This window comes from Pomacea canaliculata, linkage group LG1 (genome assembly GCF_003073045.1).
Source record: "Pomacea canaliculata isolate SZHN2017 linkage group LG1, ASM307304v1, whole genome shotgun sequence".
In the NCBI taxonomy this organism is placed as follows: Eukaryota; Metazoa; Mollusca; class Gastropoda; order Architaenioglossa; family Ampullariidae; genus Pomacea; species Pomacea canaliculata.
The window spans coordinates 4079352-4103507 of record NC_037590.1 but is presented as its reverse complement, the minus strand read 5'-3'; the positions used below and the strand labels follow the sequence as shown (position 1 = coordinate 4103507).

Genomic DNA, 24156 nt, shown 5'->3' with positions numbered 1-24156 from the left:
GTGTAGCTATATCAGCTCTCTACTTTATTGATAAATAACACTTTAAGAAAATAAACTGTATTGTGCTGTAAAATAAATCAAACCGCTTTTATAGAAGTACGACCGTGACTCTTGTTTATGTGAAAGTAATTTCACTAAAGCGATTTCATACAACAGGGAATAATGATGATAAAAGGGGGAAAGGATCAGCGCAGTCAACAAAAGTTTTTTGTTTTGTTTTGTTTTGTTTTTTGGGGGGAGGGAGTTGTTATCTTTATTCGTAGTATGTGTTTGAGAACCATTAAAAAAACGAAAATGTTTTAATATTTTCTTTAACGAATAAAGTATTTAACTCCGCTGAAAAGATAAGACGGGACGGGATACTTTAATTTATTGGTAAAGGGACAGCATTCCTGACAAAGTAATCACTGACTGGAGTAAGGGTTTGCTCCCTTAGGCAACTACCCGTTCTCGCACCGTGTGCTTCGTTTAACACCCAAACGATATTGTATATAAACGGCCAGAACAATTGAACAACGGACTGATAGCTCCTTGTGTATTTACGCAGAAAAAAAGATAAATATTGGTGGTCTGGCATCGCTGATGATGAACTTTGTTCCTCTGATCCGCGGATTGAGAAACCAAAGTCGGGGGTCAATTCGCTAAGTCTAAACTAGTTTTCCATTACAGTGAAACTTTGAGTGCATCCAAGCTGTGCCACTCTGTCACTTTGTACAGTTAAGAATGGCCGTTAGAGTATACCTTGGAGACTTGTCCTTTGTGTGTGTGCGTACGTGTGTGCGTCGTGCGAGCGTGTGCTGGGTGCGCATGCTTCCTTCTATTTTGGTCTATCACATTTGAAAAAGTAGTGAAAAACCTAGCAGTCAATGTCGATGAACTAATTATATGTCTCAATCACACACAGAAAGAGAAAGAGAAAAAAACTGAGAAGTGAAGAGGGAGGGGAAAAAGGAAAGATGAAAATGGTCTAATGAAGTCGACGAAAATAAAATAAACACACTGTGTGAAGTAGTTTTTATTGTTGTGTCACAACTTGTCACTGCAAGCACTTGAGTGGCATGACATCGATCAGCACTGTGAGTTAGGAACTTTATCACAATCTCTTTCTCTCACCCACACACTTATTCGCTCGGCAACACAAGAACATAATACTGACACGCAGGAAGATATAAACAGCATAAGTTGGCACGCTCTCCATGTGAATAGTGCACGACTTAACAAACGCGCACGCAAATCGTTTTTAGCCGAGGTGAATAAATCACAGAGAGAAAGAAAGAGTAAGGGAGATAGAGCAAAAAGAAAGAAAAAGAAAGAAAAGGTAAAGGTCTTCGTCTAATCTTTCAATTGTTGTGGAGGGAGGTGTTTGACACTTTACTTTTCTAGAGATCAGCTTTTGAGCCCCTTATTGCCTTCCCTTCCCCAGCTCTCTATTAAACCCATTCCTGATACCTGGGTCAACTACGTGACATTCGCTGCGCCACACCGGTATCGAACCCTCGCTCCTACAGGTATGGACACTAGTGCTGTAACCACTCGACTTTCAGCTTTCCTAAGAGACAGCCAGATACAAGGACAGACACACAGATACATTTTTTTAAAAACTATTTGAACAGTCAAAAATCGCGAACAAACAAAAATTTGGCTCCTTGCCTTGGAACAGTGTTTGTGGCTGACACAGGCAACTGCAGAATGAACTCGAAACTTCCCGGAGTGCGACTTTTTAATCAGCGTCTCAGGAGCCGACAGTGCACCTCCCTGAACTCGCCGTTAACCTAGCGCCAGGTCCTGCTTTCTTTGCTCAGAAACAGCCACAATTTTCTTGGCACACTTATCAGTATCTTGGTTACCCTCAGTCATCCACAATAATCAGTAGTTCAAACTACAACCACACAAACATCCCAGGTGAGTGTTATTGCATTGCTATGCACATAGTATCATCTCTCCTTCAATTAAAAAATCCCAAGCAAGTATTCAAGTGAAGTGTAGGACCATGACAATAATGCGCCTGTAACAGTAGACATCAAGGTGACAATGACAAAGACTCTCAAAAATATTTAAACGGTAACCATGGTGCTTCAAATTTACAATAAAATATTTTTTTGACAATAGTTGAAGATTTTGGCACTGGACCGTGAGAACAAACTGCCCTATTTGCAGTTGGTGGTAGTGTCATAGGGTAATGGGTACAGTGAGCGAGAGTTCGACGAGAAGGTTCTGATGGTGGGCAACGACCGAGACATGACCTCAATGAAAATGTCATCTCTTAAAATGAAAGAATATGGTGGACAATAAAGAAGCTGAAGTCCTTAAGTGACATCGCATCCTGCTGCCAAGAATATAATTATGACCCTGTGGATGCTCGGTCCGTTAACTGGGACAGGGGGGTTCCGAAGGAGTGGAGGAAGTTCACAGAGTGCTGAATAGATCTTTAACTAAGGTGTGCTAACACTGTTCTTTTGCAATGCCATTTGGGAGAGAAATTAAAAAAAGGTGTCTATGTGAATACGAGATTAGACATATTCGCAGTTCACAGTTCTCTATTTTGAACAGCTTTAATTACATGATGGCGGTAAATGAAACTGATGTCTTTAAGTTTGGTGGAACTTTTAAAAAGGTATGTTCAAATACTCCCTCGAGCAAAAACTCTTCTCAGACTTCCTATTTTACAATTCATGCACGAATCTTGCAGATTAGAGACAAGAGAGAAGACGATTATACGACTTTTTAAATAACATCGATTGATTTCAGCGACCAGCAGCTAGAAAACAACGTCAATGAATAAATAAATAAATTAAAAAATACACAATGCTCCTGAAGCATGTCTAGTGACGAAGCGTTGGACGAGAAGACTAACAAACAGGAGAGCTGTGACTGTTGGAATAGGGAGACATTGCAGTCCTAGGTATCACGGACACAGAAATTATGCGGAAGAACTTACACACCTGCGTATTACACCCTCTAATATTAATCTTGACCTTATCATCGCCCTCTTCTATGCCGACAGTTCGTGCTCACCTTCACAAGGTTGTGAAACAAAGGAAGGAGCGATGAAATGAAGCTCAGGGTGGGTGGTGACCGTCACGGATAGTTAAAACTAAAGACAGCTGCTTCAAATATTTATGATTTTTATATTCATCCTTACTGCACAACGTGACTAAAAAAAACTGACATGTCAAAGGTCAAAAGAAAGGTAGGTTCGGGTGATGAACATCATTCTGTGACTCTTTGCAACTGATTTACTTAACTTGAAGCGATTTATGTGGGAGTTAGCAAATATCTATGTAATTAAATTTATTTTATTTGCATCTGGCGTTTTATACCTATTAATCTTTCACAAATTTGCAAGTAGTATACCTTGATGTACGAGCTTTAAGACAAGAGTTTTAAGACATGTAAGACAAGATCTTTTCTCAGGCAGAAACACGAGGATGAACGGACGAAGGGATGAACAAAATCCATGAAAAAAAATCCAGTGTGGACATTACAGAATATAGACAGCAGAAGGAATAAAGCAAGTCATGCAGCTTGAAAAGAGTCTCCTCAAGCAGTGAGATCAGTTTTGTCTCACCTCCTTATAAGTCAGTACATTTCTCTCTTTCTCGCACTCCCATGTCTGGCATGTGTCTTGTTTTTCCACGTGAGAGGTCTGTTGGCGTCTGGTGTGTACAATTATGTGGGTAAGATAATACTTAAATGCACGTTTCATTAGCATTAAAAAAAAACATCAAAGCGTACCCTGCAGTTTTGAGATCGTCCGAGAGGGGAAGTAATGGGGGATTGGAGGAGGGAGGGTAACTATCTTCAGGTGAAATAAAAGTCAAAGTAGGGCAACACTGACAACGTGAGCCTCCAAAATCATTGCAAAACACAGATTTTCATTGTCAAATTCATTGCGAGACACAATTTTTTCATTGTCAAACCTTTTTCACTTCCAGTCCTGTTAATTTTTGTCCCCTGCATACAAGGTGGAGAAACTGCATACCTCAGTCGAAAGATCTCTCCTATCTCCGAAGAGGGTGGAGGCAGGGAAACAATAGATATGCTAGTCAGAGGGGCGCTAGGAGCATTACACAGAATAAGTCAGGAGACAATGTCGAACCTGAGTTGAACCCAAGTGACGTTTAGGAGTGACCTGAGCGGTGCACATGGCGCCAGCCTCGTGACTGTCCCATTAGTGCAACAAGCAAAAACATAAATAATAATAATGTAACTTCACTGCCATGCCAGTCCCTGGCTTTTAAAAAAAACATTCATGTATGTTCTTCCCTGATTATACGTGCAGTAAAACTCAACGAACTCCAGCAGACGTGGATTTTATGTTGTTGAGGATCTCACTGATAAAGCAGCTCGTAGTACGGCTGCCAAAAAACACTTCACACACTATCTCAGTTTCACGTTGTCGTTTGATTCAAGGTGCAGACGTGATAGCGGACAGTAAGGGTCGGTGGCACCATACCATGAAACCCACAAAACATAATTTGTGTAACCCTAAACTCTACAAACTTAGTCAACAGTAACCCAGTAAATCTCTCGGTAACACTGATACTACGTGACAGCAACGTAACGGTAGTCACGTGACAGTAACTCAGTAAATAGGTCAGTAACTCTAAATGCACGTGACAGTAACTGAAATGGTGGCGGGCGAACAGTCGATCAGAAACGATTCCTGTTCTTTGATTTTTTTTTTTCTTTGTCTTCTTCTTTGTGTGTCTCGTGGTCGTCTTCCTCAGCGACAGAAAGGAATATTTCAGCGGTGCCACCATCTATTAACGTCTACACGTAGAAGTAACTGAAATAAAAATCATTGTAAACTGTATTTCTATGAAATCAAAGGGAGGACGTGAAGATCGAACTCGATGGCATTAACACCATAAAAAAAGAAACTTCCATGCAGGTGCACAAGAAAGTCTTCGTCAGGTTCGCTTTATTATCGTTTTAAAAAATGGCGGCGAGTGCACAGCCAAAGACGAGAAGAGAAAAATGTCAGATCGAAGGCTGAACCTTAATTTTATCACAGACGCTGAGATCAAATCTGCTTAAAACATTTACAAGGAGTGCGCACGGCGCTTTTCGGACAGCTCGTCTACTCAGGGAATCGATGTTTTGGCTTCCTCCGACATCGACCCCAGGTCACTGTCGGCGGAGAAGGACGTTCTGCTCTCCCCGCCACTTGCCACGTCGTCTACTTCGCCTACCTCCGAGGCACTGTAAGCGGTGTTCACGGCGCCCTGGTCTCTGTCTCCTGTCACGTATTCACTGATCGTCAAAACCACCGACTCCACACGGGGTGTCAACAACGTGACCTCTGACCTAGAGTCCAACAATTCCGAAGAACTGTCGTCGTCCATGCTCTCGCTGGGGTGAGCCTCGTTCACCAGGATTTGAATCCCGGCAGACGAATGTTCCGAGACACAGGAATCGCCGCGCGCCGTCATCATGGTGTCGTTGTCGTCCTCGTCAAATTCTGCCGCGTGATTGACGTGCCCTTCTGTCACCGCGTGGCTCTTCAACATGGCGGCCGAGGACGCACGGGAGACGGCTTCGTGCAGACTTTGCTCCTCCTCCGGGTGAGGCGCCAGGCGGTGCTGGTACCTCGGGGGTAGGTGTCTGGCGGCCTTGTGACGTGACTTGGAGCGCATGCTGGGAGGAGTATTGACTCGCCCGGGAAAGTACCCGTACGTCTCGGGGGTCAACCCGGGGCCGAGCTGGCCCCTCTTTCCTCCTCTCGAGTTCACCGGCAGGGCACCCGCGCCTGCACCGGCAGCTCTCGGGGTCGTGTCGCCACCCGAAGATGTGCTAGGCCTCGGCCCCGCAGCCCCTCCGTGGGCACGACGACTGCTGCTTGGGGCCTGCCCACTCGGGGCCACGACCCCTCGACGACCTTTGACCTTGCCGCTGCGCTCGCTGTTCTGGTCGCTGGCGGAGGATGAGGAGGACGAGGCCGCGGTGGCGGTTGGCCGGTCCTGCGCGCGGCTGAAGCAAGCCGTGAAGTAGAGGGCGCTGACCAGGCCGCTGAGGCCCAGCGCCCCCAGGCCCACGCAGATGAGGATGACGCCCACGACTTTCTTGCCCTCCTCGTTGTGCAGCGTCGGTGGCAGGCCGCTGGTGTCCACCTCCACGATGTTGTAGTTGAGCACCAGGCACACGCCCACTGACGTCATGAACATGCCGAACAGCGCCGAGAAGACGGAGCATGCGCACAGCGTGCATTGCAGCCGCGCCGACTGCACGCGAACCATCTGGAACAGACACGTGCACGTACACACACACAAACACACGCACGCACACACACACACACATGACTCATTAGATTTTGAAAGAAGGACGTGTGCAACATGAGGACAAAGCTAGGAACGCTCGATGCACGTGCAGGCAACTAGAAAGCAAGACAAACTGGGAAACTGCAGCAAAAAGAAAGGCAGAGTAGTCTAGAATTCTTCAAATCTGTTTATTTTCGATTTTAAAAAGTGAATTAATAGCTAAATACGAGATAAGAGACGCACAAATAAACAAATATATTTTATGTGAGAAGCATGCAAGATCACGGAGAGGGCGAAAGTGTCAGGGCGGTCTCCAATTAAAAAGAAATCAATAAAATAATATTGGGATTTGCATAATAAAATTAGGGCTGCCCCTAAAATTAAAAAATAGACGATCGTTATCTTTTTAGAAGTTTATAGGCAAACGACGGTTTGAAGAGCAACTTTTGTGGGGCTCCATCGACATCTATGTTTACCTGAAGAGATCGTGTTCAGACAACATCAATGAAATCCAGACACACTAGTCACAGACGTCCAGGTCTTTATACTCACAAGCCTGTGTAAGGACATCGAAACTTGAAGCACAAGCCGACTGTATTTTTTCTACCTGACTGATTTCATTCGTGGCAAGATATTAATCTTTATACCTATGTCGTTCCTGCAGGGCTTACAACTGAACCTTTGTTACAGAGTACCCCAGCTGGCAAGGGTTCAACTCTCCCTGTGGGTGTCAAATCAGGGGCCAATACACAATCACCAATACACAATCTGTGGCAGAACTGACAGTGTAAGCATGAAATGTAAAATAATGATGCCAGACTGGTTCATTTTCCTCTTGACACTTATTCCAGGTGTGAAAGAGTGGCATGGCTTCATTCAAAGCTGATATCGGTATATTTTAGTTAAAATATTTGTGCAAAGGGCGATGGGGAGAAGCTGGGAAAATCGTCAGCCCAAATGAAATGTTTAGACCACTTTTTGGCCACTTGTTACAGTTGAAACGTCCGCCGGGTGTTAAGTGGGTGGAAGCATGGAGTCAGCCTACAAATAGACAGACTGAATGGTCTCGACAAATAAACCTCTGACATTCGGGAAATGGGATGTCCACTCTGCAAACAAACCATTAACTTTCTGTGACATTCGAAACACATCACTTGGAGAGATCAATAGCTAAGGTCGGGGAATAGCTGTCAGATGTTGAAGGTCTACCAGCTGATGAGTCTACCCGGGTATGTCCACGTGGACCTCCTCTACGTGTCTCGACACACACTAGACAAGCCTGGGCCCCTCTCAATGTCCTTTTCTAACCCCAGTCTCGTGTCCCTGTCACTTTTTGCAAGGTAATCTCCTTCGGGGCTCTCACACTTTCTTCTGAATACCTTCAGCGCCTTTTTCTCGCCCTTTCCGAACCCTATTATTCTCTCCCTTTGTAGTTTCAGTCCGCGAACTACATTGGTTCCCCGTGCTTCCCTTTTGCTCGAGCTGCTTAAGTTCATTGAGCAGCGTGTTGCATAAGTGCTTTTTTATCATAATTATCTTCCTGGTCATCAATCATCTTTGTTACATGGCAGGAAGGTTTGGGTGTATGTCTTACTAGCAAAGCACACATTTCTGCTCATTTTGCTGGGTTCCTGCCAGAGTTCTAGGCAGAGCGGAAGTGTGGGGCGGATGTAGGGCTGCAGCCCCAGGACGATGTCGGTGTGATAATAGTCCGTCTGCACCGAGTTCCTAGACTGTTCCGGATCACGTGACACACTTGTGGACCGGGACACCCAACTTGGGTTCGGAAGAAAGAAATCGATGCACGCGGACTTAATATGCAGACGACACCTACCTCTAGCCCTATATCTAGCCCTATATCTGGACTATTGCAGGCGTCGATGACAGAGCACCTCGCTTCCAGCATACATAGGTCTTGCTCTACCAGCACCGGGGTGGAAAGACGAAATGGAGGAGGGGAACGATGGGGGCGATTAATGAATCTTGATTTGCGAACGCGATTGCAGCCATCCGTAAATAGTGGGAGAGTATTTCAGGGCTTGCAAGCAGTTTTTTTTTTTTTCTCTTCCTTCATGCCTCAGCATGTTTGAAGTCTAAGAGCTTCACCGGTTGTTTCGCTTTTCACGATTCAGTGAACAGAAACGTGTACTGACTGCAAAACCTTCAGTCGGCTCTACAATAAAGGATTCGGAATAAATAGAAATAGACTAATCTGAGCGAGAGAGCACACACAGAGAGAGAGGGTGGTCGCTGTCTGAATATTTCAAGCAAGTGCTTCACACAGTCCATCCAGACTTAGGAAAGGTCAGCGTGACCAGACCACGTGAGATCCCCGTGACACGACCACGACAGGTCAGCCTGACCAGTGAGACCAGCAAGCCACTATTTGCAAATAAATTACTTCTTTATTACTTCTTTATGCAGTCTTCTTATTTTCCATTTTCATTTCATTAACCTTCTTTCACAAGTCTTTGTTTACTGGCACTTTAACCACAGTCAGTAATTACAGTCAGTAATTCTAGTCAGTAATTCTAGTCAGTAATTACAGTCAGTAATTACAGTCAGTAATTCTAGTATACATTATTTTAAAGCATTTAAAAGTCCGCCTTCCTGGCACACAAGCAGAGGTAAATGGCAATTAGGTTTTTTGGGGGGTTTTTTCCTGCAACTTCTGGCTGAATTCTTCGCTTGGTTCTCGAGGTATTTCGCTGCTGCACCTGTAGCTGACGTCATCATCTAACGAGACTGCGCATGCTCAGTGCCGGACGGTGTGCGCGGGCATCGTTTGATGTCTGAAGTCAAGCACTAACTCCAAACTTGTTAACACAAACCAGAGCCTTTTTCTTTTGCTGAAGGATTGATAATTTATTGAAAAAATGCGGTAAAGAAATAGTCTAAAACAGGGATGCCCAACCTACGGCCCGCGGGCCATATCCGGCCCGCGACGAGGTCTCATCCGGCCCGCGAAACTTCCGCCTACGACTCTAGCTATCAAATAGGTCTTAACTTTCTCATTCTTCCTTGGGGATAGCGGAAGTCAACGATGCCGAAGAAGAGGTAGAGAATGAAAGAGAGGAGGAAGAGGAGAAGAAAGAAGCAGAAGGGGCAAACGAAGAAGATTCTGCAAAATAGACAAATCACTAACATGTTCGTTGAACGACTGACTCATTCACCCACTCGAACACCAACGGAAACACGAACACAAACAGAAAAGTCAACATAAACAGGTATGCCAATACAAACCTGTTCACAAACACGAACACAAGCCCAAACACGAACACAAGCCCAAACACGAACGCAAACACAAACGAAAACTAACAGGAATACGTGTGCAATTTAGTCAACTTTTGGATCTTTTGACAGGCCGGTACGTGTGAAGCCAGCTTTATCGTGTCTGCAATCAGTGAATTCTGGAGAAACGCTTTTCAAATAGCAACGGCGTCTGCTGTCAGGACTGCGAGCAGACTTCCTAACGACTAACATGTCGGTGGGTTGCTCAACATTTGTGCTCTGCAAACTGCGGCTTGAATGCCCGTGTTTTACCTGCCTCGCCAAAACACACACACCCTCCTTCAAGTTTCAAGAGTCAGCAACGAGAATGGAGCGACAAATGAGCAGAGAACTCGCGCGTACTTGTGTGTGTGTGTGAGTGTGTGTGAGTGTGTGTGTTTGCTTTGCAAAGTCTGTAAATCCTGCAGGACGTGTATTTTAAGTGGCTTGTTCACCTCTCGTTAAAACTCGTTTAATTTCGTGCAGAGATTGTATCGAACATTGGAGCACAGAGCCCGGGGGCTGCGCATGCTCTCACCACTCGTGTGCACGTGCAACCGCCTGCATGCACCAACAAGCTAAAAACCTTGTAACAGTTACGTGTCTGGACACACGAAGCCACCAACACCGATTACCTCACAAAAGTTGACAAGCAGGTTTGTAGGTCGTTGATAAAGCACACCTGTTACCGTGATTTTGACATATTTGCCGTGCACGCCCTGTGCGCCTGGTGGACTTAGTAAATAGAATACTCATGAGAAAGTAGCGAGTCCAAGAGACTTTGTATGGACCTCTTGCAGAGGACACAACGCGCGGCCAAGCAAAGTGCTCTCAGATATAAACTAAACACTGTGGCTAGAAAATCAAACAATGTTGCAACGATTGCTCATTTATTTATTTATTCAAAATTCGGACCTCTACCTTTAAGGTTTGAAGTCTAGGAGGTGGAAACTGCCATGAACCACTACTCGATGTGCTTAATGAGCTTCCTCATTGCCAGAAGCCACTGCCATTCCCCAGCACAAGAAACTGGAGCTTCTCGGGTGGAACTAAGCCTGGTAGAGGCGATAAATCACAACAATCATGATACATGAGGGTAGTCTCTTCTTTCTTTGCAGATAGCACCCAACCGGTTGTGACAGCATTCTACTTTTACGAAGACTCCCACGTCTTTGATATGACCGGACATGGCGGGAGAGTGCACAGTATGGCATGCTGGGACTTTATACCAAACGTGCAATGAGTCACTGAGTGCTGCTGCATCGACACAATACCCGGAGCATTTCTTGACGGGTGGAGAGATCTCTAAACCTTCCACCCATTCATCTCACCACCTTCACCCGTCGAATTACACCCTCCTTCACTCACTCACCCACCAAAAAAAGCTTAAATCTCGTCTAATAATTGTAATGTTTTAATTAAATATATAATAATTGTGATTTTTTTTATTTCGTTGTAATTCTTCTAGCCGATAGTCTATCAAATGTTTGGCGACACTTTGTATACTATTCCCCAAGTCATACTTCAGAAACTTAGTTTTTAAAAAATCTTTCTTAGACTATCACATTAAAGCCTAATCCTTGGGGGACATAAAGATGCATTAACCATTGACTGTGACCAAACTCGTTCGGAAAATAAAGTATACAACAGGAGAAAAGCAGGAATCAGACATCACACATGATCGATGGTACAGAATGACAAATGTTCGCCAAGACTATCGCAACAAGATAACAAGGGAAGGATTACTGGGCTATCTCTCGCCTCTTTTTTTTTTAAAATGAATTGATGTATAGATTATATTAAAAGGGCAATGATTTTGGGGGACACTGGAAGACTTGCTAACCTACTTTTCCTAATCAGATGAAGTCCACTTCAGCTGGAAATCAGGACAGATGTTTTCTGCCCTACATTAATTTTTGTACGAGCTGCTGTTGTGTGTATGTATCTGAAAAGTGTGTTTGATCGTCGATATACTTCTTGTGACCAGCAGTTCTTTTTCTTTTCAGTAAAATGTTGTTAACGTCCTCAAAATCTACTCACCCATGCCTTTTTCCACCCTTTGTTGCACATGACTTGTTTTGGTCACATGACTTGGTCAGGACGTTTGCTCTCCAAGAGATGCAATCTACAAGAGATCCATCAAAAGTTGGAAACACAAGCATTCTGCAAAGTCGTCAAGATGATGTTAACCTCTCTACTGCGGGTCATCGCCTCCTCCCTGTAAGGAGCACACGCTGCTGATCACGTGTCGTCAGGTTAAAGTTCTTGCATGCCGGGAGAAACATTGAAAGAAGTCAAGCAGAAAGCTCGCGTCACACAGGTGATCGCATGACTGCCCGCCGTACAGACCTTAGTCACACCTGCTGGAGGTCCCCAGCCACACAAGACTTCAAACTTCAGGCAGCCATGCGTGCGGACTGATCGACATGCGGCCTGCAGCAGGCAGACACGACACACGGACTGAAGAAACTTTGGAGAAGGAAGGGCTGGCGGCCCGCGGCGCTCGGGGCGGACATCGCGCGGTGGGCGCAGAGCCAGCGACAGAGGGTCGCACCCCGACTTTGAGTCCATCCCTCCAGCCTGGCTACTCACCCACCCCGGGTATCTGGTGGAAAGTTCCAGACTTCGGAACCCACGACTGTGGAATTTCAAGGCTCGAGGGTAGCAGAAAGCTGTCCCGATGGGGTAGTCTCCCCCTACCTACCCCACCTTCTCACCCTCAGAAGGTCTCTCAAACACAGAGAACTCGGGTACAGATGGAGCTGTGGGCCGAGGCTGCCAAGTGTCTGGATGGTGCCAGACCCAGTTGTTACAATCAATACTGTGTTTAGTCTCCCCGTCACACTCTGCGTACAGCTTTTATGTGTACACAAGCGGGTGGGATCCTGCTCACGTGTAGTTTCTATGGACCAGGAAGGCGTTAAGGCTGAGAGAGTTTGTTTAAGCTTTAATATTTTATCCTTTCAAGTGCATCTATGTTTTAGTTTGCTATATATGGATCACATTTGTGTTTTTGTCAACGCATGAGCAGTTTCTCTTTTTTCCCTTTCTCGCTGTGGCATGACCTGTTGCTGACTTGGTATGACCAGCCAACCAATGGCATTTCCTGGGCTTATCAACTTAATCGTCTATTGTCTATTTACATAATCTCCTCTCAGCATTCGTTATAAGCAAAAGCCTAATCGAAGAAAGCAATTATCAATCACTCCTTCCCTTTTCCTCTGTCCTCCTTCCTCTCCCTCCCATAATAATATTTTCCTGTTCCCCCAAAGTCTTCCAAAATTAAATGAAACTTCCATATAGGCGTAAACATCCAGGCCAAAAAGGTCAAAAGAACATGGACAAGAAAAGAACTATTCACTATTCCAGTTCTCACAGAAGATAAACACCTTATTGCCACGTTGTTGCCATATCAACCTCCCACGGCTTGGTTTATAAATAGTAACATCTTGCATGACCTGTTAATGGCAACAATGGCGGTATGCCATCCTAAATGTAAACAAGCAAACTAATAATTGGATAATATTCCATTTTAAAAAGCGATCATAACCAAACAAAAAGAATTTTCCATAAATAAAATACCATAAAAATTGTTAACCTCGAATAACTCTAAAATAATTTTAAATCAAGCTATAGGAGATGTGGACTGTCTTCACTCATTCACAACCAGAAGTAGAACCAAACATAAGGAATGGTAGCTAAATAAATAAAGAAAATAGCCTAAAACTTTCAACAACAAAATAAGAAACAAAAACTATACACAACCGGTAAAGAAGGTAACAAACCATGCAAATACCAGGTTTAAAAAGATAAGAGCAATATTAAAAGAAAACTAAAACAAACTGAAGGTCCTTAAATATTATAAACTAACACACTACCTAAAGTTAACTAGAAGTCTAGATACAGGAACAGGGCAACAGCAGGGATCTGGCAACCAGTGCTGTACACCACCACTGCGGACTTGGCAGGCCTCCTAGACCCCAACAAGTGACAACAACAGAAAAGGACACAAACAATAGTAAACAACATCTGTCACACAGCAGCGACTTCCTCCTCCCACACCTCAAATCCCTCCTCGCCCCGCCCATCCTTCCTTCCCCATATTCATCCTGATTCCCATCCCATCCCCGACAGTGCGAAAACAACAACAACGACCTGCTACATGCCATCATCGCCAGGTTCTCAGTTGATGTAAACCGTCCATTCCCCACCCAGCCCCTATCCTAGTTTTCAAAGGTTCACCGCATCCTCTATTCTGTCTGTCCCTGTCATAGCCTCGCTGCTGCCCTTGTCCGCGAGGGGTCAACAGAATAATTATCAAGTGAAGACGTGAAGACATCACGTGTTATGACCCGGACGACATCTGTTTGTTTTCATCTCCAGCGACGACACCGATGAGTAAGCAACCGTTTCAACCTCCACCCCGTAACCCCTGTAGGTCAGGAAGCGCCACGTGGTCAGAGCCCTTTCCGCGTTCAGCTCAATCAACCAATGGCTGGTTAGATTACAAATTCAGCTCAGCGCTTGCAGATCCGCGAAGCGAGCATCCCTGTAGGTCCGACTTCCGTGATGAACCTTATCGTGACAGAATACACTGTCATGTCAGGCTTTGACACTTTTAAAACCTGTCACAGTCTGAATGTGTGTCATGAGATAATATACTGCACTCTAGTGTACGGTGACCTTCGCTCTCATGGAGGCGACAAGGGGAACTGTTCTAATTTGAATTTGTTTATAAAACTTTTTGGCCGTTAAATGTAGTTGTTATAATTTTTGTAAACATTCTGGCTTTGATGTTGTAGTGCTGTCTGTAAATGTGTTTCTAATGTATAGTCACCTGGCGCCGTGGTTGCTAGAGTGTTCTTGGTCTACATACAAGTTAGTTGTCGTGGCTGCTGCAATGTTTATAACGTAAATACAACGGTCTGGTCGCAGCCGCTATAATTTTTACTGCTTGTTCTCTGGTGTTTATGATGTACATACGGCTTTCTGTAGGAGTACCTCTCTCTCCTAACGTGACGGAAGCAGTGAAGGAAAGGTGCGGCTGGCTAGTTTGGCGATAAACCAGGTGAGAGCATGTCGCTTGGCAAACACACCTGGACGGTGTCCTGGGGTCGGCTGCACAAAGACCTTAGCTGCATTCTTAAACCTAGTCCTTATATTTCAAAAGCATTTGACATATCTGCTAAGTGCAAGCATCCAGTCAGTTGTTTGTGCTCCCAGCCCCAGTCACTATCCACCTTTCCAACGAGGAAGAAACTGGACTTTGCCCTCGTCCATCCTATCAGCAGCTATTTGCTGACTGAAGCACTCGGCACTTCAACCTGGCCATTTTGTCAACCCTTTTGCACCTGAGCAAGAAAACTAGGCTCATATTAGTACCTTTCTGTTAGATCAACCTGGATAAAAGGCCTGTGTAGGCTTGTGTAATAATTTGTAACAAAGAAAAAGGTCCGAGTAACAGCTTAGCATTTTATAAATAATTCATTAATATGCACTTACCTTTTCCTAGTCAAGCTTGTAAGAAAGTCTTCTAACTGCTTTGTAATCAAGTCTTTACAGTTAACAACAGTGACAGCTTAAGTGCTGCAATAAAACTTTATTTTTGCCCCGTGAAGGAACTATTCCGACTTTGGTCTTGAAGTATATAACAAAGATAAATAGCAACAGTGGAATGAGTCTTGCCGTGAACCTATGCAAGCTGAGGCGGTATGTGATGGACTGGCCAGTGGACTGAAAGCCGGACATCCGGCAAGCAAAGCTGTGCTAAACCACAAGCTATGTCCGATTCCTTCAAGTCTAGTGAGGTACACTTTCTTTCTCAATTAGGCATAGCCTTCAAAATCTGAGGGAATACCTTACCTTCCATTCTCAAGATGCACGCCTTCAAACATCAACATCCAGAAGTCGTGATGTCATGTTTGTACACAGATTTTTCTAATTAACATCCAATATACTGGCTAAAATCTTGGCACCCCAAGATACGATGTAAGAAGCGAGAGCTAAACCATGGACACCCCTACTGTAGCCGCTCAACCTGAACTATCATCTTGCATATATTAGTTCCGCACAGTACATCCGCATCAGCCCAGTCATCACGAACATATTTAAACTAATAATAAAACAGCTTTAAAAATACCAAAATAAAGAGTATGGTACCTTTTTGAAAACATGATGAAGACTCATCGTTGTTGATGGGTGACACATTAGCCGATCAGTCACCGTTGCGACACGGACTTGGTTGTTGGTTTCCTGCAGTTTTACCCCGACACCCGGTTGCTATCCACCGAATATGCTGGGTAGATAGCATGAACGCCTGGCGAACTCCTGATTAGCAGTCTCTCCTGCACGTCGAGTGCCGAGCTCCGACAGGCCGGCCTATCTCTCCACACCAAGTCGGTCATCTCTGTCAGTCAGGACACAAAGTCCAGCGGAGCACACGCTCCATTGTCTACAGCTCCGGTTACTCCTCCTGCCTGGAAGGATTTTTTAATTTTTCTTTTTTTTAAATCAACGTCCTTTCAACGTTGTCACAATGGTCGTGTAACCAGGAGTAAGTTTGTTGGTCGATCTGTTGTTGTTGTCCTCGCAACCGCACGGCGAGACGCGTAGAAGGCGGGGGTGTGTTGGGAAAGGGGGGTAACTGGGTCAGGACGCCAGAGTTGAGGGCCTTGTGGCAGGTGACTGCTGGGTGTGTGTGTCGGCTGCTGTATGAAAATAAACTGCATGAAGTAAAGCGTGTTGGTACACGTACTCTCCAGGCTGCAGTGACAATGCACAGTGTCATTCGTGCCGTTTGGCACACGCACGGGAAATCACAGCCTAAAATAGCTCGCGCTGTCACAACGTCACGTGATCTCCACACCGCTTGCGTAACCATGAGTGCGGGAGGTCGCTGTTGAGGCCCTGTTAAGGTTTCTAGTCCTTATAAATATTTACGTAGACTGATTTACGGGACAAATAAGTAAATCGAAAAAGATTAGTTATTTAATTTGTTTTTGTGTCTTATATAATGAAAGAAATGTTGTAGGACTATCTCGCATTAAAAGACTCCCTTTAAAAGGCCTCAAGCAGCTGTCCGAGCGTTGCTAAGGAAGCTGCGAGCTTTCCTGACAAAAGGAAGGAAAGCATCAGGACATTCATCGTCCGATACAACACTGAAGCTGTCTGTTCACAGACACTGAACAACAAAGCCTTTCAAGCGATTGTAAATCCTTGTTTAGATACTGTTTCCATATGCAAATGTACGTAGGACTTTTCAACACTGCTCCGGTAGAAAACATTATTTAATCAATCTCACAGTTTAATTTTTTTTTTCATTTGCTGAGAGACCCTCTTTCATTCTCTCGCGTACCCCCATAGTCGTGTTTCTTCTTACTGCTTTTAGTTTTCTGCGAAAAATTTGTATGTCACTAACACAACACGACTTAAATGCTCTCGTATGGCGAAAACACGATTTCATTACATGGCTAACGACAAATGGACCTCATCGAAATCAAATAATTTTTAATCATGTCATGATATTTGAATTTCTAACGACAAAAAGCTTTTTTAAGCTGACATAGTGCTTGTATTAACAGCGCGAACTTTTCAATAAGAAGAAAAAAAGGAGAAGAAGAAGAAGATGATAATGATGATGATGATGAGGAGGAGGAGGAGGAGGAGGAGGAGGAGGAGGAGAATTTTAAGCTTAGACTCATTGGCGTAGGAACCTGTGAGGGTGGGTGTGAGAGGCTCCTCAAACAAGAGCGCCAACACGCCTTCCTGTAACTGTGACTAGCGCTGTAAGTGAACAGGACCCTAGAGTACAGTCTTGATTGTGTTTATTTACTACATGCTCATTGACAGACCCCTTTACTGATAATCGTTACATCTGAACGGCTTTTCCACACACGACAATCACAGGTGAAGCTTAGAAGTGTCGCCAAATGTACTTGCACCCAGGATCTTTGACCTTTCTCCTCGCTTCACTGATTGGTCTGAAAATTCGTCCCATGGGGCATTAGAGCAGAGGACTTGACTTTGCCATAGAAGAGTTTACAATGGCCAAATAATAGGTCGCGAGTGACTTGGGCAAGACTCATAAAGGGCCTGACTAGACTGATGTACTTCCCACTATCAGCTTTCATTCATGCAGTCTAAAATGCCAAAGCTGTATATTGAGACTTTTCTTTTGATACAGAAGTTGTTTTTCTAGTCCTTAAATCGAGTGAGTTGTAAAGGTTTAGTTTGCAAGTACTGTACGTGGTTGCCTTTTTGAGAAAAGAGGGTTCACAAGTCCATTACGTTTTTCCTTTTATAGCAAAGTACATGTATAATACGATGGGAATCTGACAGGGACATCTACCGAAACAGCCTTTGAATTTCGTCATTTTCCTGTGGAAATCGGGCGTACTCGATTGAAATGTACTTGAAGACAATCTCTTTTATTTTAAAGTAGAAGTCTATTAACTAAGGAATCCACTTTTAAAGAAAATTCAAACTGCACAGAACTGACCGCAATCACCTTTCGTGGCCTCAACTACAAGCTGCTCTGTGCACGAACTTATCTCCCCTTATAAATACTTATAAATACACGTCCATGCTCTGTGCGACTTTTATTTCGTCACAGCGGGTCACAACTGAAATGACGCCATTGTTTATGACGTCGTAAGAGCGTCACCTAACAATTGACGTCACGCACTTTCCGTGAAGCAAACTGCCGACACGGCAGACGTTTGAGGCAATGAATCGCAATAGCAAGAGGAACCAGAGAATGCAGCGCTCACAGTCGTCTGGGCCGAGTACGTCTGGAGTCAGGAGACACGGCACGCACACCAACCGTCGCAGCAAACGCGCGTCCGTCAGAGGTGGACAAGGGAGACGCTCGCTGCAGCAGCCAAAAGCGCAACGGGCCAGATACCAGAAGAGCGGACGCACAGGACGCAAGGCAACCAGGGGCAACGTCGGCTCAACGGGCAGAAACAGGGGCAGAAAAATGAACCGAAGCAAGGTCAGCAAAACGACCCGAAGCCAGGTCTTCATGGCGAACCGCCCAGGCCTGGCGAGAGAGGAGAACGGAGAAGCCAGCAGCCCTCAACAGGACCCGCCTTTGGTCAGTTGAGTTTTTCATTCTTCTTTTCCTTCTCTTTTTATTTTTTAAAAAAGGTTGACGTAACATTCTTCACTCTTGGGATTGTTTATATGTAATGGGATACTACAAGTTAGATCCTTTCACGTCACTTTTGCTTATTTACTATAACCACTCACGTGTAAACAACTCAATGTTCCTGTAGTGATGTAGATCCCAGTCTACTTGTCCTAATGTTTGCAGTCTATATTACGTTACTGAATGAAATGTAGATAATGACAATGGAATTTTAAGCATTATTAGTACAAGGTGGGAAAATAAATTCCGATTACAGCAACAAGAGGCCTGTGCTGACGGGAGCCTGGAACCTAACGTTCAGAGTGAAGAAGCCTAACAGACATTAAGAGAACTCTGCTCAGTCACGTGGTGTTTTATTTTCCCCTTCCCCACCCCGGTTTTAACCTCCGTCTTGAGGAGAAGGGGGAAGGATGAGTTTTAGAATCGGTCTTTTAGAATCTAGTTTTAGAATTTTTAATCGCTCAACGAAGACAAATGTCACAAAACATTGCTACCGTTTGTTAAGATTACGCACTTATTTTTGTAATAAAACCTGAAACAGAAAGTGGCGGCTGATTTACATAGGAGGAAGAAAGGTGAAGGGTCACGACGCCAAAGGAGAGAGAGAAAATAGTCGTCACCTTCCATTTGCCAATTTAAAAAAATAATTTGGCAAAAAAGAAAACCATCGCACTTTTATTCCTTTACTTCTTCTTTTGCTTCCTCTCTCTCTCTCTGTCTCTCTCTGTGTCTCTCTCTGTCTGTCTCTCTCTCTGTCTCTCTGTGTCTCTCTCTGTCTGTCTCTCTCTGTCTCTCTCTCTCTGTCTGTCTCTCTCTGTCTCTCTCTGTCTCTCTCTCTGTCTCTCTCTCTGTCTCTCTCTGTGTCTCTCTATCTGTCTCTCTCTCTGTGTCTCTCTGTGTCTCTCTCTGTCTCTCTCTGTCTCTCTGTGTGTCTCTGTCTCTCTCTGTCTCTCTGTATCTCTCTCTGTCTCTCTCTCTGTCTCTCTCTGTGTCTCTCTCTGTCTCTCTCTCTGTCTCTCTCTGTCTCTCTCTGTGTCTCTCTCTCTGTCTCTCTCTCTCTGTCTCTCTCTCTCTGTCTCTCTCTGTCTCTCTCTCTCTCTGTCTCTCTCTGTCTCTCTCTCTCTGGTATTATCTTTGGTTTCACTGACTCAAATCGGGAAAATGTTTGTGAAAGCGAAAACTCCTTTTCATATTTCTTTTAGTTCGTGAAGACAGATACCAATAAAGGTCTCTCCTCAGACCCAAATGGCGTAAAGTGCACTTACAAATATACCTGGTTACCTGTACAGAACCAGATGACAGTGACTACCGCTGGAAGACATTAATTATGTGGCAGTGTGATTTATCGTCGCCCGCTCTTATCTACTTGACCTGCTGTCTTGGCGACCTTTTGTCCAACAATCTTGATGTTCGGGGCTGTCATTGGCATGGCCACGTGTCCATACAAGCCATAAAGGACTTTGTCTGCTCCGTGGCGGCGGAACCCATTGATCTCAACATGTGTCCGACTTGTTTACACATACAGAATGCCAACAGTCTATAAATGTGTCTGAAACGGAAGCTTGACTTGCGTAGATAACCAAACAACATGACAAGCTTTGTGGCTAATGGAGTCTCGCACTTGATTTGTGATTTGCGGGGGGAAAAGTTAATGAAAATTTAAAAAAAATATCAGCAGTGCCTTTTCTTGGAAAACTGAAGATACAGTAGTAACTATTTATTTATTTATTTTGCTAGAGGGAATTCACGGCAACTTTAACAGTAGTTTCTTGATCCACTCAGCTTTGCCTTTAAGTTCCAGCAGCTTTGTTCTTCCTCCTCCTGCTTCCAGTCAAATAGCAACAACATTACAGATGTAACAGCAACAGACCAGCATTAGGTTATGTAGTGGCATGAATATCATCAGCATACGCACGCACGCACTCAAACACACGCACACACACGCACACGCACACGCACGCACACGCACCCACACTCACACCCATTTCTGATGAGACGCAGAAAATCCTGATGCCAGCAAGAGTAAACCAATCAGCCCATCAGAAAGCTTTTATATCCAGTTAATAAATTAACTTCGCTGGGCTCTCTAGGCCACAAGTGTTTGCCAGCCCGTTGATGATGCGCTGATTAAGGTAAATGTCATGTGGCAGCAGAGATATCGCACGTCTGAGCTCAAAACCTGCAGTTTGGTGCAATGAAGCAGCTGGAGCTCTCTTTAGCAACAGCAGCAACAGCAGCAACAGCAACAGCAACAGCAGGAGCAACAACAACAACAACAACAACAACAACAGCAACAACAACAACAGCAGTAGCAGCAGCAGCAACAACAACAGCAGCAGCAGCAGCAGGAGAAGGATCTGCTCAGTCCAAAGGAACATACGGAAGTCGTGTATTAGTTTACATGCCAGCGGCTCAACCATAACAACACCGATGCATCCTGTCGGCTTTTTGTATTAACTGCACTCCATGACTTCATCAAGATAATCACCCTGATTCAATCCATAGCTTTTCTTGTTAAGTGCTTTGCATGGCTTGACCATAATAACACCGATACATAATGTCAGTTTTATGTCAGCTGCATTGTTAACGTGGTCACGACAACACTGATACATACCCTGAAATTGCTCCTATCTACTGTTTGCTTTCCTTCTGCTCTGTGGGACTGATGTAAGCTTTGCATTGAATAAACTGATGGCTTTTTTATTAACAATCATAACAGCATGCGTAGGGTACTCTATATATATATATGGAAGGTTGCATAGCGTCCGTGTCTCTGTGTTAGGGTGTGTGGCAAACAGAAGAGGTAGATGAGCAACGTGAAGGAGAGGACAGGGAGAAGACACCCGTCTAGTTAGAATACCTTGTGAAAGGGGCGCAGAATAGGTCCGTTAGCACTATTGCTGCACCAACACACACACACACACACACACACACACACACACACACACACACACACACACACACACACACACACACACACACACACACACACACACACACACACAAGCACACACACACACGTGTTACGGGTATCGATACCGCCAGACGAGCGCCCACAGATCGATCTCACCCTCTGTTGTTGGCTGGTTTCCATGGACGGTTGCTGTGCGTGCTATTCTCATCGAACATCGTGTGTTCCTGCTGCCGGCAGACCGTTGTCCTGCCTGACACTTTCATTGTCTTACCTTTATTTTTCGTGTGTTAGACTGTCTTGTGTCTTGTGTCTTGTAGGTGTTGTAGTGGTCATGGTGACGATGGTGAACCGCAGATGCCAGCTTTCGACTGACGCGGCTTTAGACGATGCGAGGAACTTCATCTCAGTCCTCGATTGGCGAATCAACTTTTAAAAGCTCCTGATGGCAGCCATATAGGGCCAACCCTCGTCATCATGAGCCCACAATAACCTGACTGACCCATCCGCAGTTCCTGAAAGAAATGATGGTTCAGGCGATTTGGTCCTCCATGCAGCCTAGAAATTACTTTGGCAACCGAAGAAATGCCAAGAATTCTGTCTAAGATGTTTCTGACAGTGAGTGTGTCTTGCTGATCCTAACGATGGCCTTCGCTTTTTCCACTATTATGTATAAATGGCATAACCATAACCTGCATGAATATAACCTTTTAGTAATAAATTAAAGTGAAGCTACATGGAAGCGATGTTCACAGAAAATAGCAAATTCAGCACAAATGTCAAGACAACAGCTCAGACAAATAAAAAAATCAGCTGGGAAGAGAGAAAAAGAAGAAAAAAAACCTCAAGACAATAATGATGAAGAGCTCTTTCTGCAAGTCCATCCATGTGTACAGCTGTAAAAGCTGGATTATAACAGCTGACCTCGAGAAAAAGTTTTATAAGTGGAGTAGAAGTGTCTGCAAGCTGCTCCCCTTCATGACGAAAGCAACGTAAAAGGCTAGCTGGTCCCGATGAACCACTTCTTGCCACAGTCACAGCAGGAAGCCATAGTAGAAAGGTGATAAAGAAAACTCCCCTGTTTCCCCTTCTGCACACACACACACACACACGCACTCACACACACACACACACGCACACAGGTCAAGGCGAGCTGATGGTGTCACCTGACTCACTAACCCACTTCCTGTCGCCCATCGATTCCGTCCCCTGGTCAACGACGCGTGGCGAAGCCAGTGGCTGACTCAGCCCTCCACCGGCAGTTGTAAGGGAAATGAGTGGGGCACAAGTGTATTAGCTCCATTTTGAGAAGCAGTGATAACATCGGTGCCCTTGCTCTACACATGTCACGTGTCCTTTCAGACTTGCATTGGCATGGAAACCAATTAAATGATTGCTGTCTCAACCACAGAAATTTGCATAAAGGAAGAAATGTGAGCTAACGACATGGACTCTAGACTCCCTAGCCTGCTGCTGTAGAAATAAACCAACGCGCGCGTGCGTGTGTGTGTGTGAGCATGTGTTTTCTGAACAAAGAGACAAAACCTCCAGGGTATGGTAATTAATTCGCTGCGGTTTTTTTTTTTTTTTTTTTTTTGCTACACCTTTGTTCAGTTGATTCTTCAAATACTCGTCAACTCATGGAATAAAATACCTGCATGTTGTTTTGTTGCATGTGAGCGAAGGTTCAGTGCCGCACATTTCATTCATTCATTACTTTTGGACGTAGCTTCGTGTACGGAATATTTACCTGCTTTACAGTCTATATATTGTATATATCTAAAGATTAAGGCGACATGTAACAATGATTATGAAAAAAAAAAAAAACGACGAAGAGAGGTGGAACTGTGTATTGTAGGCGACGGTTATTGTGTGGCTGAATACTAAGTGAGTCTCAAGGTTTGATTGAGGACCAGAAGAGGGGTCAATAGGTCAGGAAAGACCCCTGAGCAGATCATTAGTCCGTGTGGTGACCTGTAGGTACGTTCTTACCTGACGCATGCGCACTGAGGTGGCCTTTGGTGCTTCTCAGGGTTTTATGCTGAGTGTGTATAGACAGTAGTAAAGTCAACACTATGCTATACATGTGTTATTAACTTTTTGTGATGTCATACAGCCAAGCACTAGCAAACTTCACAACAGGTTAAAGCTGTGTTTTGTTAAACAGAATGTAAGTGGTGGTGGTGGTGGTGGTGCTACACACACACTCTCTCTCTCTTTAACACACTTTTTTATAGTTAGTTTATGTGGCTATGTGTACACAATAAATCTCAATTACTGTCCATGTTAGTATGTAAAATAATGATGTTGCTGTATATCTTACATAGCTGTACTATCGAAAGTTAATTGGACTTTATTTCCACACTACAGTTTATGAAAATGTTAGTGAGGATATGAACTCTCACTCGCTCACACATATGCACTCACACACACAAAACATATACACATGCCTATATAAACACACCCTTGGTTGCGAATACACACATACGCAAACACAAACATACTCGCAAGGACACACGGGTGTGCGCTCACATGCAAGCTCAAGTGTGTGCACATGTGGTCGGTGG

At 44.5% G+C, this 24156-nt stretch overlaps 2 protein-coding genes across 4 annotated transcripts; one reads left to right on the top strand and one right to left on the bottom strand.

Moving 5' to 3' along the window:
- Positions 1 to 1000: 1000 nt before the first annotated feature.
- LOC112565774 lies at positions 1001 to 16341 on the bottom strand. Of its 3 annotated transcripts, none has more exons than XM_025241533.1 (2): positions 15690 to 16341; positions 1001 to 6239 (listed from the first exon to the last, which is right to left on the bottom strand). In XM_025241533.1, the coding sequence occupies exons 1-2, from the start codon at positions 15735 to 15737 to the stop codon at positions 5088 to 5090; spliced, it is 1200 nt and encodes a 399-aa protein (XP_025097318.1). In that variant the 5' UTR covers positions 15738 to 16341; the 3' UTR covers positions 1001 to 5087. The 3 variants fall into 3 exon arrangements, with proteins under 3 accessions (XP_025097318.1, XP_025097335.1, XP_025097327.1); XM_025241550.1 differs by lacking the exon at positions 15690 to 16341 and adding an exon at positions 15033 to 15218; XM_025241542.1 differs by lacking the exon at positions 15690 to 16341 and adding an exon at positions 11571 to 12383.
- A 1860-nt stretch (positions 16342 to 18201) lies between these two features.
- Positions 18202 to 19222, top strand: LOC112576000. Its single transcript, XM_025258193.1, has 2 exons — positions 18202 to 18624; positions 18935 to 19222. Exons 1-2 carry the CDS (start codon positions 18256 to 18258, stop codon positions 18992 to 18994), a joined length of 429 nt encoding a protein of 142 aa, XP_025113978.1. The 5' UTR covers positions 18202 to 18255; the 3' UTR covers positions 18995 to 19222.
- The last annotated feature ends 4934 nt before the right edge of the window (positions 19223 to 24156 follow it).

Excerpts from the sequence above, each read along its gene's own strand:
- LOC112565774 (XM_025241533.1), bottom strand. The coding sequence starts at position 15,737 with ATGTGTCACCCATCAACAACGATGAGTCTTCATCATGTTTTCAAAAAG. Across the intron at positions 6,240-15,689 it reads TTCATCATGTTTTCAAAAAG|ATGGTTCGCGTGCAGTCGGC; the intron begins GTACCATACTCT and ends TGTCTGTTCCAG.
- LOC112576000 (XM_025258193.1), top strand. The coding sequence starts at position 18,256 with ATGAATCGCAATAGCAAGAGGAACCAGAGAATGCAGCGCTCACAGTCG. Across the intron at positions 18,625-18,934 it reads CTCAACAGGACCCGCCTTTG|CAACAAGAGGCCTGTGCTGA; the intron begins GTCAGTTGAGTT and ends TTCCGATTACAG.